This window comes from Ochlerotatus camptorhynchus, unplaced genomic scaffold, assembly GCF_037179485.1.
Source record: "Ochlerotatus camptorhynchus isolate MF236.1 unplaced genomic scaffold, CSIRO-AGI_Acam_v1.1 ptg000530l, whole genome shotgun sequence".
Lineage (NCBI taxonomy): Eukaryota > Metazoa > Arthropoda > Insecta > Diptera > Culicidae > Ochlerotatus > Ochlerotatus camptorhynchus.
This window is the reverse complement of record NW_027041014.1, coordinates 2,776,805-2,792,659: the sequence shown is the minus strand read 5'-3', so window position 1 is coordinate 2,792,659 and position 15,855 is coordinate 2,776,805. Positions and strand designations below refer to the sequence as shown.

The window sequence follows — 15,855 nt, the reverse complement described above, 5'->3', positions numbered from 1 at the left end:
ATCATCAGCAGCGAGTGTTACGTTTTGCCTGTGAGCAGCAACCCTTACTGGTGATTGTTGTTTGCCATGGCTCTACTTCTCAATGCGTGACAAAACATTCTGTCAGCGATAGTCGGTTTATGCGTAGACGAGTGTCACGTGAGTGTCATGATATTTTGCATCACTGAACATGACACAGTTGTTAAAATCGTCCACTGCAAATTAAGTTTTTAACAGCATATATCGCAAAAAAATGAACGAATTCACTTTACGTATATTTTTTAGAAGTTTTATTTCATTAATCACAGTTTAACACTCTATTGAGACTTTATTTCTGATGTAACATAAAGGAAGAATCGTTTGGAATACCTCATCCCTTTGCATTATCTACTTGCAGGGGCTATGGCTTGTCTATCATGTGGTGCATTTTACCGAAGACAACATATCAAGAAGACTGGCAACTTTGCCTGAATCCGAGCGACAGACATAGTAGCACTGTGCTCGAGCGAAGGTGGAAGCAACGCATAAAAAAATGAGCAAATGCACAAACCTTTCTTCTGAGGATGGAACCTTTGCTATCCAATTCGCTCGGATCATTTACCTTTGAGCGACAGATGACGCGATTGTGCCTGTCTCATGCCGGTCGTTTTAGAAAATGGAAGACTTGCCAGTCTTCTTGATATGTTGTCTTCAATTTTAACCCAATGTTGTGGTGTGTTTTGGCCATTCTTGTCGTGCGTCTTGCCCCAATGTTGTGGTGCGTATTGCACCATGAATCATTTTGGAACCAATTTATAAAATACCTTGAAAATCATGAAAAATCATCGTTTTTTAGTTCTAAATCACTCGATCTTCGTAGAAAACATGGTACATAATGAACCATACACCATTAATTTCTTTTTGATTTTACCTTCCATACGCCAGCAATTGACGATTTTGCTTAAACGGTGCGTTTTGCACCATTCTACCCTACCTATCTGTATTCAGTATCAATCCACTTGCTGCGATCCACTGTGATTGAATCAGCTTTTCATGAAATTTGTACAACTTCAACAAACTATGCGTGCGCCACTTAAGAAATTTTACCCATCTGTCACCATAGGCGTAAATAGGAGGTTGGGCTGGAGGGGGCCATAGCCCTTGCTGACAAGTCATAAACTAACGGTTGTATATGCCTTCACATGTCACACCTCTACTTTTAAAATTTGCGGATGGAGAAAGGTGTACTTTCACTATTTAAGATTTATAAAACTGAGGCTTCACATGGACGCTCTTAGAAGGCAGTGACAATTCGTAAAAGGTAAGACTTAAGAGAATGACATTTTATTTGAGAAAACTCTCTAAAAGGTGGGAACTTCGTAAAATTTTAGGAAATGTTGTAGAATGTCAAGGAACTTCATAAATCTTCAGAAACTTTATAGAATTTTAGAAACCTTAGTCAAAGTTCTGGTAGCTTTCTAAAAGTGTAACAAATTATATAGGAGATTAGATAGCTTTGCAAAAGCTCAGAAAATTTCGTAGAAACTCAATGAACTTCGTAGAAATTCAATGAATTTCATAGAAATGCATATAATTTTGTAGAACTACATCAAGCTTTGTAGAATGTTATACAAATTTGGGGAAGCTCATTGAAGTTCATTGAAGATGTTCAAGAGAAATCGAAAAAAATGCAGAGGATCACATATAAATTCGAAGAACATGTAGCAGAAAATATTTATTGTACTAATCTTTCAACAGCCGACAGAAAACAAAATACAATTCGGCAGCAGGGATTTGTACCTAAACTATCTTGCATCCTTTGCTAGAAGCTAGCATTTCACATGACTTTTATTTTTGATTGCATCGTAATATTTTGCACATTTCTTGGTGTCATAATTAACCAACTAAGATCAGTTGGGGCCTCCCTTAGCTCAGTCGGTAAAGGCGCAGCTACAAAGCAAGACCATGCTGGAGGTGGCTGGGTTCGATTCCCGGTCAGGTCTAGGAATTTTTCGGGTTGGAAAATTTCTCGACTTCCCTGGGCATAGAAGTATGATTGGACTTGCCACACAATTATACCAATGCAAAAATGGTACAGGCATCGAAAGCTCTCAATTAATAACTGTGGATGTGCATCTTAGAACACTAAGTTGAGAGCACGCAATAAGCTAATATGCGATATGCAATAAGCTTGAAATGCGAAGAAGAAGAAGAAGAAGAAGAAGAAGAAGAATAAGAAGAAGAAGAAGAAGAAGAAGAAGAAGAAGAAGAAGAAGAAGAAGAAGAAGAAGAAGAAGAAGAAGAAGGCAATACTCTTAAATTTAATCTAGTAAGAATAAGAAATCCTCGGAAAAATTATAATTATAATTCGATTGGCTCAGATTTTGACAGTTCATTTTTCTCAAAACATTCTCTCTGAAATTGTGCATCTTCGGAAAACTCTCTGTCCTTCTTCTGAGATTTTACAAGCAAACCAGCAATAAGTGGATCTGAAGAAACTAATATTCGCCGCATGAGATCACCGTTTATTGTAGCTCGTGATGATTTTCGAGTGTGATCTAGTCTGAACCTTTTCAGTACTTTATTTAGCGACTTGTGTGCCTCTTCAGACACAAAGACGTTTACTACCACTCGAACTTAGAAATAAAACAGAATTTAGTTGGTCCAGCACTTGGTGCTGTGTCCCAGTTTGCCACCTTCTCCCCTATATGCAGCTGAAATTGAAGAAAAATAAATGTAAAAAGTACTATAACATTGAAAGGAATGCTTTTAGCCACACACTGTATTGAGCAAAAATATGTATTTGTATGTTGTTTACATATTTTTAGAACATTGTTTACTTAAAAAACATTTATAAAAAAAAGTTATACATAAAAAACTGAATTTGAGGGGGTTTCCATCAAAAACGCTTCATATCTTCACAAGTATTCGTCATACAAATTTGATGTCTTGAACAAAGTTTCATATTTTTGTAAGTACTACAACTTTGCACAAGAAATTACCCTTCTATCTCTTTTGTAAAAAAAAAAGTTATTTTTCTCAACTTTTTCATAGTATGCCATGACAAATATTGAAAATTGTCATAATATGCGCAATGTTTTTGCAAACAATTCTTCTGAAGACAGTTTTTGGATTAAGTCAACGGTTTGATCACAAAACAATTAAGTTCACTAAATTGGCATTTCCGACCACTGTGCACCGGCGCCGGCCAATTTCAAGCACCTGGGGTGGATAAATTAATCAGGAAAGTTGAAAATATTTTCCTCTTCCTATGCTTCACGGTGAAAATGTCCACCCTCATCACTCTTTTGCGAGTTCCACTATTCACCGCCAGAGTCTGGAACAATCGCTTAGTTTCTATTGGCAAATCAAAGTTGGCACTCGTGGAGAATAGAAGATCTATGAGAGTGATGACGGTTTCAAAATTTTACACGGTGAGGTATACGAGTGCAATCTTTAAATGCTTTTATTTTGCAAATGGAGCATTTTATTTAAATCTGGTTAATGCTACTTTAGTAGAAAACTTAAGGACTATACTTAATAGACATATAATATAGAAAAAAATAATTTCTTTTCAGATTTTTAGGTGTAGACATAGATTTCAGCTTTTCTACAACTGTAGCAGCAACCAGATTTAAATAGAATGCTCTATTTGCAAAATAAAAGCATTTTAAGATTGCACTCGTATACCTCCCCGTGGAAAATTTTGAAACCATCATCATTTTCATAGTTCTTCTATTCTCCACGAGTGCCAACTTTGATTTGCCAATAGGTCTTTTTAATGCACCACCAATGTAGAGTGCGCCAGGCGAGTTCGAGAGAAAACGTCATTTAAACCGTTTGTTTCCATCCGAATAAGGGTTTTTCACAACGCAAATTACAGCATTTTTCATTGAAAATCTTGCCAATTTCCATTTTCCACATATTTGCACTGATTTGCACCTAAATTATTCACACACCAGAAATCCGGATGATCATCCACTTAGGCACTATTATAATTTTCCACTTTCTCAACAAAAATATTCCTGAACACTAGCAGGATCCTTGTAAAAATGATAGAAAATTAAATATTTCAACTGTAGATAAAGTGTTGGACCAGCTCAGATGAATCAATTTCTCAAGAAAAGTAAAAAAGTGTTCCGCTTTCTCTCACGGCAAAATTTCTGCTTTTTTTTTTTTTAATAATTCGTTTATTTTTCCAGGCTCATTTGCTGTAGCTTTGCGGAGCCAGCAAAATTTCTGCTCACAACACTCTTTTTGAAGTTCTCCTATTCACCACCAGAGGTTGAATCGATCGCATAGTTTCTATTAAAAAGGCGTATTGGATTCACCTATTATCAATCACGTCTCCTTACGTGCAGCCATTTTATAATTTTAGAACCACCGAAATCATCTTAGCAACAAACAGTTTGATTTATTCACTTTAATAATGAGAAAGCGAGACGACGAATATACACTTTTCACGGGTTTCTCTGCTCTGTTACTTAAGACAAACGGCATCTCCATAGAAATCGAAAGAACAATTTGACTGGTATATAAATTTAAAAATGGGATGTGATCCTATATTTTGACAGTATATAGTGTAATAGCAGGAGCATCGATTGGCACTGATAGCTCGATTTTGTTTACCTTTGTTACTTTCGACGTAATGAAAATTTGCTCTTGTTATGCAGTTTGCAATATGGGTTTCTATCCGATCAATTTCATTGGTAGTGAAGCCGACTCGATGTCTTCTTTTAAGGAGGATCTACACTTGGACTCGTCCTGAGGCAGTCTCATCCGAGCAAACTCAACTTGGCATGCGGTTTCCTTTGCCGGAGTTGCCCTTAAGTGACATCCTTACAGTATTTGTTCGCTAACTGGGCGTTCTTTGACTGGGCTGCTTTTTAACTGGGCGTTCGTTAACTGAATAGTTTTACATTTCGTTGTCAAAATTGGCATTCGATTGAAATATTAAGTGTTAAAATAAATAAATTTTAAATTATTTTCATTTCATGCTGAAATCAATGCTTTTATTTTGTTTATTTAGTAGATTTTCAGCCGTAGGCTGGTTCATCTCCGATAAATCTATGCTTGAAATCCTTTTTAGCGAAAGCGTTAAGCCTTTCTTAACTCGTGAGTTTGATTGCTGTTTTAAATAACAATAACAAACTTTACACAATTCAATGCACGTGATTTTTTTAACTTATAGCAAACAATCCATTGTAGTTCAGAGATCGAAGTATCACTGGTAATGAGCAAACACTGCGCTTGAGTTAAGGTGGAAGCAACGCATAGAATAATGAGCAATGTCTTCTGATGCTATCAAATTCGTTCGAAGCATTTACCTTTGAGCAGCAGATGACGCGATTGTACCTGTCTCATAGCGTTTGTATTTGTTGTCTTCGATAAAGGCAAATTTATCATATATGGATGAATCTAAAATGAATTGAATCGATAGCTAATTCTTCCTACAACATTATGGTGATTTGCTTTTGCAATATATTTTTATCTTTTTGACCGGACCATCTTTTGGAAAAAAAATATTCAAAAAAACATCCATTGTCTGATTCCTTTGTTTGATTTGGTAAGCAGACCTAAATCCTGGCTTATAACGTATTCACATCACTCATCATTCTTATCGAATATGAAAAAAAAAATCCTCCCTGGTTTTCCTGATTCTTATACCTCGCAGAACCTTGTTCGTATGCAGCAAACAGAATCCAGTGATTTGTATTCGTCCAAGGTTGCCTAACCATTCCAAGCCTTTCATACAAGCCCACTGCCCTACTATGAAGTGAAGATATTGTCTAATCCTGACAAGGAGCAAAATATCACACCCTTCAAGAGCAGAGTTTCCCCTTCCAACAACCCGTACACTTTTCCGTAGATGGTGGACCTACCTATTACCTATAGTATACATATCACAAGGATCACGGAACGAACAAGAAGTGCAAGTGGGTAGGTACCTAAAAGTATATCGCAGAGAAGAAGCAGAATAGACAACAATCGCGTGAGATGGAAATCATTCCCATTCTCTGCGGCAATCCACCGCCCGTCATGATATGGCCAGCAAATGGTAGGAGGCCAGCAAAACGCGAGCGCCAGGCCAAAGCTGAGTGACACTCACACTATAGGTAGTTCTCGCCGAGCCCGAGATGAATTATGAATTTTTCTACTGATGTATCGGCTTGAGTATGCACTGTAGTATATATTTCTGATAGGTCTACCATATATAAAACGCTGACGAAGTTTACCATCGCTCTCCTTTGTTAGAACTCAAAGTATGCCGGGATGAGGTGTGACGCTACTACAAATTATACTGATTAGGTACGGACATGTTCTGTTATCGAATATATGAAGCTCCACTGGAAGAGATTGTACAGAAATTGTTGAGTAAATGTAGAAGACAACACCCTTTCCAATCATCTTTAATCAGTATTCGATTGGTAATGTTTTAAATTGGATAGACTAGGGTGATAGCAACCGATGGAAACTAACGATTTAAATTTGGTTCATACTGGAAACAAAAAACCACTCTTGCTGAATAACATAAAATAACGGCGCCGGTGGTGTAGTGGTAAGCGTGATTACCTCTCACCCCAGCAGGCCTGGGTTCAATCCCAGTCGGCGCCGCCGGGATGTTTTGAGGCATAACATCTCTGATCACGCCTTCCTTCGGATGGGAAGTAAAGCCGTTGGTCCCCGGTTCATGAGTTGATGGGTCCAGGTGTGGGAGCTGCCTTCCTGACACGTCGGTAGCAATGGTGCTCAGCACGGAAAACAAGATCGACGGAAAAAACAAACCAAAGGAAAAAAAAATAACATGAACATCAAAAGTGTTTTTTCAACCACTAAACAACCTATACTCAGCTAATAAACTACGTTAGCGCTACTATGTCTCAAATTTCTTGGCCGTCCCACGCCACACTTCCAAGATCCTGCTCCACTTGGTCTAACCACCTTGTACCAGCCGGATTCGAGACAAACACCATTTTTGCGTAATTGTTGTTCGGCATTCTTAAAACGTGTCCCGACCATCGTACCCGTCCAGCTTTCGCAACTTTCTTGGATACAGGGTTCGCCATAGAGTTGCGCCAGCTCTTGGTTCATCCTTCGCCTCCATACACCGTTCTCACATACCCCGCCAAAGATGGTCCTAAGCACTCGTCGTTCGAAAACACCCAGTGCTTGCAGGTCCTCCTAGAGCATCGTCCACGTCTCGTGCCCGTAGAGAACTACCGGTCTTATCAGCGTCTTGTACATGAGCTTGAGCTTGATTGATCGCCCACGGTTACTACTCTGTTATTGCCAGATCAGCAGTAATTACACAGAGAACCAATAGACGATGCTTGGGACTAGCAATCATCCTCAATGTGTAAAAACTGGAGATCTTGAACTAGGCAATACCAGCGCCGGCCGCGCCCGAACACAGGTCAAGAAAGGAATGGGAAGGATTGTGTTGACATGACACTCGCTTTGATGGAAGCCGAGAACACCTCTGCACTTCCACGAGGAATCACTGGGATGTTGGATAAGAGGGTTGAGGTTGCAGCAGGGTTCGTTTTGGTAAACGATAAGCTGAATTGATGTCCTAACGATCATATAACGCGTAGGAACTTGGGACTAAACCCACGGTCTTCTGCTCAATAAGCAAAAACGTTTGCCACTAGGCACGAGCTCCTTTTTAACCATCGAGTTGCTGTTATTACCATGTAATCGTATTAACAAATAAAACGATTGACGAATCTTGAATGTGGATGGGCCTGAGATTAGACTCATGATGTTCTGCTTAGTATGCAAAAACGGTTGCTCTAAGTCCACCGAGCCCCTCATATCACATAATACCGTTGCTCAAATTTTTGTATCCATTCAAACCCGGAACCAACGACAATAACGAGTTTCGCAAAATACACGATACACAAGCGATTTTACCATAAATCTGATTGATATGTAAGGACCTGGGACCGCGTTTTTCTGCTCTGGTCTTATCAGCGTCTTGTACATGGTACATTTAGTACGGAGGTGAAGTTTACCCGACCTCAGGGTCTTGTGGAGTCCGTAGTAAGTACGACTTCCGGCAATAATACGCCGACGAATTTCTCTGCAGCAGTTGTCATCCGACGTCACCAATGATCCGAGGTACACAAATTCATCCACCACCTCGAACTCATCTCCGTCGATTGTCGGGCCCTATCCTGCTCGGTTACTCCAGCTAACAGATACTTTGTCTTCGACGTATTCACCTTTAATTCAACCTTCTCTGCTTCACGTTTCAGCCTGGTGTACTGCTTGGCCACGGCCTGAAACATTCTTCCGACAATGTCCACGTCGTCAGCGAATCAGATGAACTGGCTGGACTTATTGAACATCGTGCTCCGCATGTTAAAGCCCGCACGTTTCATAACACCTTCTAGCGCAATGTTGAACAGGAGGCAGGAAAGACCATCGCCTTTTCGAAGTCCTTTGCAAGTTTCAAACGATATCTTCACGCAGCACTGTACACCATCCATCGTAGCCCTGATCAGTCTGGTCAGTTTCCCGGGAAAACCGTTCTCGTCCATAATCTTCCATAGCTCTTCACGGTCAATAGTATCATAAGCGGCTTTGAAATCGATGAATCGAGGTGGTGCGTAGGGACTTGATATTCACGACACTTTTGGAGGATCTGCCGCAACGTCCACAAAACCAGCTTGATAACTTCCCACAAATCTGCTTGCTAGCAGCGATAAACGGCGAAAGATGATCTGGGAAAGCACTTTGTAGGCTGGGTTAAGAATAGTGATCGTCCGATAGTTCTCACATTCTAGTTTGTCGCCTTTTTAAGTACTGGGTACTATCATAGAGGTAACTCTAAGACCAGAAGGTCCCGGAGATACGTGCTCAACTTTTTGGCTCAGCTCTAGTACTCTCTTCGGTCCCAAGCTAATCGATGTACCCCTCGAAACATAAGAAAATCCATGAACCCCTCAATTTATCTGTCAAACTTTCATAGCAAATTAAAACAAACATAGAGTAGTACTTGAATTTCGACTAGAATGGGATATGCTAATCGTTTGCTTGGGACCAATAGGCTAGTCAAGCAGTGAGCCAATTTAAAATCGTTAGTTTCGAATTGATTGTTGGTACTATTACCATAGAGGTAACTCTAAGACCAGAAGGTCCCGAAGAAAAGAGCTCAACTTTTTGGCTCAGCTCTGGTACTATTTTCGGTCCCAAGCTAATCGATTCACCCCTCGAAACATTGGAAAATCTTCTTCTTCTTATTTCCTTTATATAACGTCGGTCTCTGTTCCGCAATCTAGTGCCAATCACCGACGGACATCGATTGCCATCCATTGACGGCAATCGAATGTGCAGGAAGGCAGCTTCCACACCTGCGTAGGATATCGCACTCATTCACAACACACATGGGCCGGGAACAACGGCTTTACTTCCCTTCCGAAGGAAGACGTGACCAGAGATTTTTATGCCTCAGAAAAGTCCCAACGACCTCGGCTGGGATTGAACCCAGATCCATTGGGGTGTTAGAAAGCAGTCACGCTTACCACTACCGATGTGTGGTATAAGAGGTGAGGAGAAAGGAAACTAGTGGACTCTTTCATTCTGACGGTGTTCTTATGCAACAGCAGACGTGACGTCACGTCTGTTGCTGCATAAAAAGACGCGAGAACGAAAGAGTCCACTAGTTTCCTTTCTCCTCACCTCTTATACCGCACATCGTACCACTACACATCCGGCGCCGGCTACATTGAAAAATCCATGAACCCCTCATTTTATCTGTCAAACTTTCATAGCGAATCAAAACAAACATAGTGTAGTACTGGAATTTATACTAGAATGGGGTACGTTAATCGATTTGCTTGGGACCAATAGGCTAGTCAAGTAGTGAGCCAATTTAAAATCGTTAGTTTCGTATTGATTGTTGCTATTACTCCCTCTTTCCACTCCTCCGGTAGCTGATCCTGACTATCAGTCGGTGCAGACAAGTGGCCAGCTTATCCGGGCCCATTTTAATAAGTTCCGCTCCGATACCATCTTTCCCAGCTGCTTTGTTGTTCTTAAGCTGTCGGATAGCATCCTTAACTTCACCTATCGTGGGAGCTGGCATGTCCCCCTCATCCGCTGTACCGACGAAGCCATTCTTCCTGCCGCCTTTGTCCTCCACCTCTGCGCCGTTCAGATGTTCATCGTAGTGCTGCTTCCACCTTTCAATCACCTCACGTTTGTCCGTTAAGATACCTCTTCCTTATCCCGACACATTTCGGCTCGCGACACAAAGCCTTGGCGGGATGCGTTGAGTTTCTTGTAGAACTTGCGTGTTTCTTGAGAACGATACAGCTGCTCCATTTCTTCGCACTTCAGCTCTTCCAGGCGGCACTTCATATCCCGGAAAAGATGGGTTTGCTGTCTTCGCTTCTGTTTATATCGCTCCACATTATGACGGGTTTCTTGCTGCAGCATCGCCGCCCGCGCTGCGTTCTTCTCGTCCAAAGTCGTCTGACACTCTTCGTCGAACCAATCGTTCCGTCGACTCCGCTCCGCGAACCCAACCGAGAACCCAACGGCACCTTGAGCAGCGTTGTTAATGGCTGCTTTCACGTTACTCCAGCAGTCCTCCTTCGGTGAGCTCTCCCTCATCCGGCAACGCTGCGTCGAGGCATTGCACGTACTCAGTTGCGATTTCGGGCAGCTTCAGTCGCTCCAGATGGTACCGAATGTTGTTGGCAACGGAAAGTTTTTGGCGCACCTTGACCATTAGAAGGTAGTGGTCCGAATCGATATTTGCGCCGCGATAGGTCCTGACGTCGATAATGTCCGAGAAGTGCCTTCCGTCCATCAAAACGTGGTCGATTTGCGATTCTGTCTGCTGCGGTGATCTCCAGGTGTACCGATATGGGAGACTATGCTGGAAGTATGGCCATGTTTTTAGAGGCCGTGTAATCGATGAGTCTAAGGCCGTTGGCGTTTGTTGGCCGGTCTGAATTCCTCCTCCTGGCCGACCTGAGAGATCTCCGATGACGATTTTGACGTCATGGCTTGGGCAACTGTCGTATTCCCGTTCCAGCTGCGCGTAAAAAGCGTCTTTATCGTCATCGTCACTTGCTAAGTGAGGGCTGTGCACGTTGATTATGCTGACATTGAAGAAACGGCCTTTGATCCTCAACTTGCACATTCTGCTATCGATTAGCCACCACCCTATCACGCGCTTCTACAATTCACCCATCACGATGAAAGCTGTACCCAGCTCATGTGTGTTGCCGCTGCTCTGGTAGATGGTATAACCAACAATCAATACGAAACTAACGATTTTAAATTGGCTCACTACTTGACTAGCCTATTGGTCCCAAGCAAACGATTAACGTACCCCATTCTAGTCGAAATTCTACTACTACACAATGTTTGTTTCGATTCGCTATGAAAGTTTGACAGATAAAATGAGGGGTGAGTGGATTTTCCAATGTTTCGAGAGGTGCATCGATTAGCTTGGGACCGAAAATAGTACCAGAGCTGAGCCAAAAAGTTGAGCACGTTATTTCGGCACCTTCTTGTCTTAGAGTTACCTCTATGGTATAACCATAGAGGTAACTCTAAGACCAGAAGGTCCCGAAGAAACGAGCTCAACTTTTTGGCTCAGCTCTGATACTATCTTCGGTCCCAAGCTAATCGATTCACCCCTCGAAACATAGGAAAATCCACTAAACCCTCATTTTATCTGTCAAACTTTCATAGCGAATCAAAACAAACATAGTGTAGTACTGGAATTTATACTATAATGGGGTACGTTAGTCGATCTGCTTGGGACCAATAGGCTAGTCAAGTAGTGAGCCAATTTAAAATAGTTAGTTTCGTATTGATTGTTGGTATAACCATCCGATGGGGACGACTCTATCTACGATGCAGGAAATATTGTGTCTTGCTGTGGCTAGCTGCGCGTACGCTGAGTAGATAGAAAGAAGATTTATCACGATTTTGAAGATTTCCTGCAAAAAGATGATGCGAGAAAGAGAAATGAAAGAAGATTTTTCGAAGATTTATTCGCTAGTGTGAGGTTTATTGAGCATCTAAATTTGAGATTTAGATGTGTCGTTCCCTCGTAACCATCCCTATACATATGTACCGACGATCCCTTCCAGCAAACCTCATGCAGCGCTACGATGCGGACCCTCAATAAATCGGAAAGAATGCGGGTACTTCCCAAGAAATTGAGAGGCTTGCAGTTTCCGTTGCTTGGGTACGAGCTTGGGTCTATGCCGATTGTTCCGGTCCGTATTTACATTGCTTGCTTTCTGTACTTTTTTTTAGGGCTGCTTATAGGGCCTGCACCAACCCCCATTGTCTCGCCGGGAGACCATCGTGCACAGCACTGTTTAGAGTCCCACGCTGGCACCAGGACGTTGATCAGCCTCTCCTAACATGGAGAACAGACGCCGCTTTGAACCGGTGAACAGACGCTCGAAGACTACACAGGAGTCCCCCCTTCCCTGTCAGCATACGACCAAGGTCCCACCGGGGTTCGTTACCCGATCTTCCCTATGGTTACTCGTACCCCAGCAGGCACCGCGGGTAGGTAGAGATAGTAGTTACTGGACAAGAGGCTAAGGACCGCTAGTGGGGTCTATTTTATACCTGCAGATACGCGAAGTATCAATGGTACGCATTGTCCAGCCGTTTACCAGCCAAATGACTAGAGCTAAGCCAAAAAGTTGAACACGTTTCTCCGGGATCTTCTGGTTTTAGAGTTACCTCAATCTGTCAATTTTGATCAGCTTCAAATTTGACGCTGACGCAGCATTGTGGGTCCCGTTTAAGAGTTTCGACAAATTGACGTTTGAATCTTTGTTCACAACAGCAGGTAGGGTAGAGCTGGGGTGGGACGTGCTGTCGAATCAGCCTACTGATCATTCTTGTATGAAATTGGTTCCAAACGTAAACAAACCCTGTAGGTTCCTTATGCCTTGTTTACGTTTGGAACCAGTTATGCGAGGTAGGCGACGATTGTTCGTATTTGACAGCCACCTCCCCCCCCCCCCCCCCTCCCCTTGGGGTATAGAACTACTTCGGCCTAATCGCCCATTTTGGGCCTATCGAGCAGAAAACTTCAAATAAATCCATGATTTCAGAGTTAACAAGACAATTATGCGTTTGAACCGATACTTTAGCTAATAAGCTAACGAACGAAGTCAATGAGAACGCGTGATATGAAGGTTTGCACCCATTATTCCCAAAAACAAAAGAAGCGCTCCGACCGAATCATGTTTTATCTTTATCCGATAGACCGAAGTGAATTCATTGGCGTTTCAATGCGTTAGGCCGAGTATAGAATCCGTAGGCCGAGTTTGGCGTCAAGAAGCAGTGCTAGACTTTTGACAATATCTCAGCGATTGGTTTCTCTTTATCAAATCTTGCGGTACGTACGGAAAGGTAAATAAATTTGGAAGCCATCGGTTATAATAACATTCCATTTGGTGCTAAACTGCGCTAGATTAAGAAATACTATGTGCGGGTTGTGCTTAAAGGCCGGAAATAGGGTAGTTAACCCTACCTACGTCTGTTTTTTAAACCAACCGTTAAATGAGTGAAGGATGAACAACAGGCAGAGTGTTATGTCTGTATGTATGTGATGTTGTCATTCATAAGCATAAGCAGCATAACATTTCAGTTGCCTTTCCATGCTTTTCTGCGCATGCGTTCGAAACATGCCAAACTATACCGACGAAGTAGGTAAATATTCATCCGCATTCCCCACAAAATAAATCAGCTGACGGTCAATACCCATTTCCACTTCCTTCAGGATTCTTCATAAATCACAGTCCTGTTACTCGTATAGCAATGAATATCACATCCAGTTTGAATCCGATCGACATAAGGAACATAACCACCTGAGAAGATGATCCGTTTCTCACTGTACAAACTGGTTATGTTGATATTTTTCATCTTTGTGTTCTGCTACATAGCCCGGTGGCAGATTATTTTACATAATGGCAACGAGACACACCTCCAAAGGTTTCTACACACATGCAACGTCTCAGAAACGTACCGGAGCGAGCTGGAGCATTTGTTTCATAGGTAATTCCTGTACCTACGTCGCAGAATAGAAACCAGAAACTGATTCGCTTGAGTTTTTGCTTGCAGAGTTCATGAAATCCTGGAACATCAAGGCGTGACACACATCCTCTGCTACGGAACGCTATGGGGGCAGATTAGGATGGCCAAGATGTTGCCCTGGCGCAAGAAAGCTGAATTTTGCTTGTTCAACGAAGAGTTGATGGCCCGTGAGGAGGCTCGCTTTCTCCGACACTTCTACAGCAATAATCTCAAAATCTACTACATCCACTCGGAAGGACTTTATCGGATTTTCTCGGAGAACCCAGACGAGGGTCCCTACGTGGAACTGGTAGTCTTTCAACGGGATGATGCGGTAGTGTGAAGATGAAATACAGTTTCAATTCTAGCAACCAATTCAAATTACGAATCGTTTCAGCAAAAAATGTACAAGCGAGTGGGCTGGAAACGGCGCCTGATGCCTCCGCACTGCGACTGGACGCCGTCCTTGGATTGCTTTCCGATACATCTGCTGGAGGCTTCCCTACCGCGTAGGAAGCTCGGGCGTTTCTTCTACAGTGTGCCAATGGGTGGAATCGAGCTGCAGAAGTATCATTACACGCAAAACTGGTGGAAGGATATTCGGGTGTTCAACTGTTAGGAGTTGTGATAGGGCGGATTTGTGCTGTGCTACTAAATATAATGAGATACATTTCAACAAATTACACTATATTATGTAATAAAGAATCAAAGAATTAAGTTATAAAACAAGGAATGCTAGTGGATATTTCGTCCTTCCCTTTGATGATGTCTAGTTCTGCCCATGTGTTTTCACGCTGCGGAAACATTTCACGAAGCTTGCCTAATGACATTAAACTTCACGTTAAGTTTAGTTGGGACAACAACCTTTGTTGATGCTGAGGACTCACGGTCGATCAGATGACACTAAATTGAGTAGAGTCAACTCAATTCGTCAGAAGTGAGCAAATCCATTTTTGACGAATTGAGTTTAAAAAACCAGGGAATTCCATGAATATTTTACTCAGTCTAAGAGTATACTAATGGACTGAGTGAACCTTTATCAATTTTCCCCATATTCGCGCCGTTTTTTATTAATATGCCCGGAAAATTCCTATCACTCAATAAATTTACTATTGCCGAAATTGAGCTGACTGCGGGGATCTGAACGAGCGTGTACCTTTTAAGAAATATCACGGAAAACAAAAATAATGCATTAATGATTCATATTTAATCATTTTCAGAAGAATGTCAGTTACTTGTTCATCGTATTAATTTTAATCAATGGTTTTCTAACCATTATTGGTGAAAAATAATACAGAAATGGTTAAAAAACTTAACATAGGGGAAATGAGTGTAATGTCGGCCTAAATGCCCCTAATTTGGGCCCATGCATACATTCAGCAATCGACTCAATTTTCAATAGCGACCAAAATATCCATTAGTACCGTCGCAATGACGCGTTCATCTATATATAATAGATAAATAGCAGATTTTTAGAAATGGACCCAATCTTCCTCTAAATGATTAAAATGTATACGATGTACAAATAACCGAAATTTTTCTGAAAATGATAAAAATGAATCATTAAAGGTTTGTTTTCGTTTTCCGTGTTCGCTTTCAAATTTTTCCTCGATTTAAGGTGACAGAATTAATGCATGGACCCTAAGCGCGTGAAATCATCGACGAAATTTTACGAAAGCAGTTCCGTTCTTTTGAAAGTTCATGTAGAATGTTTATGTTGGCCCTGTTTTGGGCAATAAGGTCGAAAATTAATGCTTTCCCTAATAAATGGGTACCATACTCTAACGATATCATAGATGGTACGACTATCCCACATAAAGTTGGGATGAT

The 15,855-nt window shown here is 41.6% G+C and overlaps 1 protein-coding gene across 1 annotated transcript; it reads left to right on the top strand.

Moving 5' to 3' along the window:
* The first annotated feature begins 13,705 nt into the window (after window positions 1-13,705).
* On the top strand, window positions 13,706-14,718 carry LOC135713056 (uncharacterized). Its single transcript, XM_065236139.1, has 3 exons — window positions 13,706-14,007; window positions 14,074-14,359; window positions 14,423-14,718. The coding sequence occupies exons 1-3, from the start codon at window positions 13,829-13,831 to the stop codon at window positions 14,642-14,644; spliced, it is 687 nt and encodes a 228-aa protein (XP_065092211.1). The 5' UTR covers window positions 13,706-13,828; the 3' UTR covers window positions 14,645-14,718.
* Window positions 14,719-15,855: the final 1,137 nt, after the last annotated feature.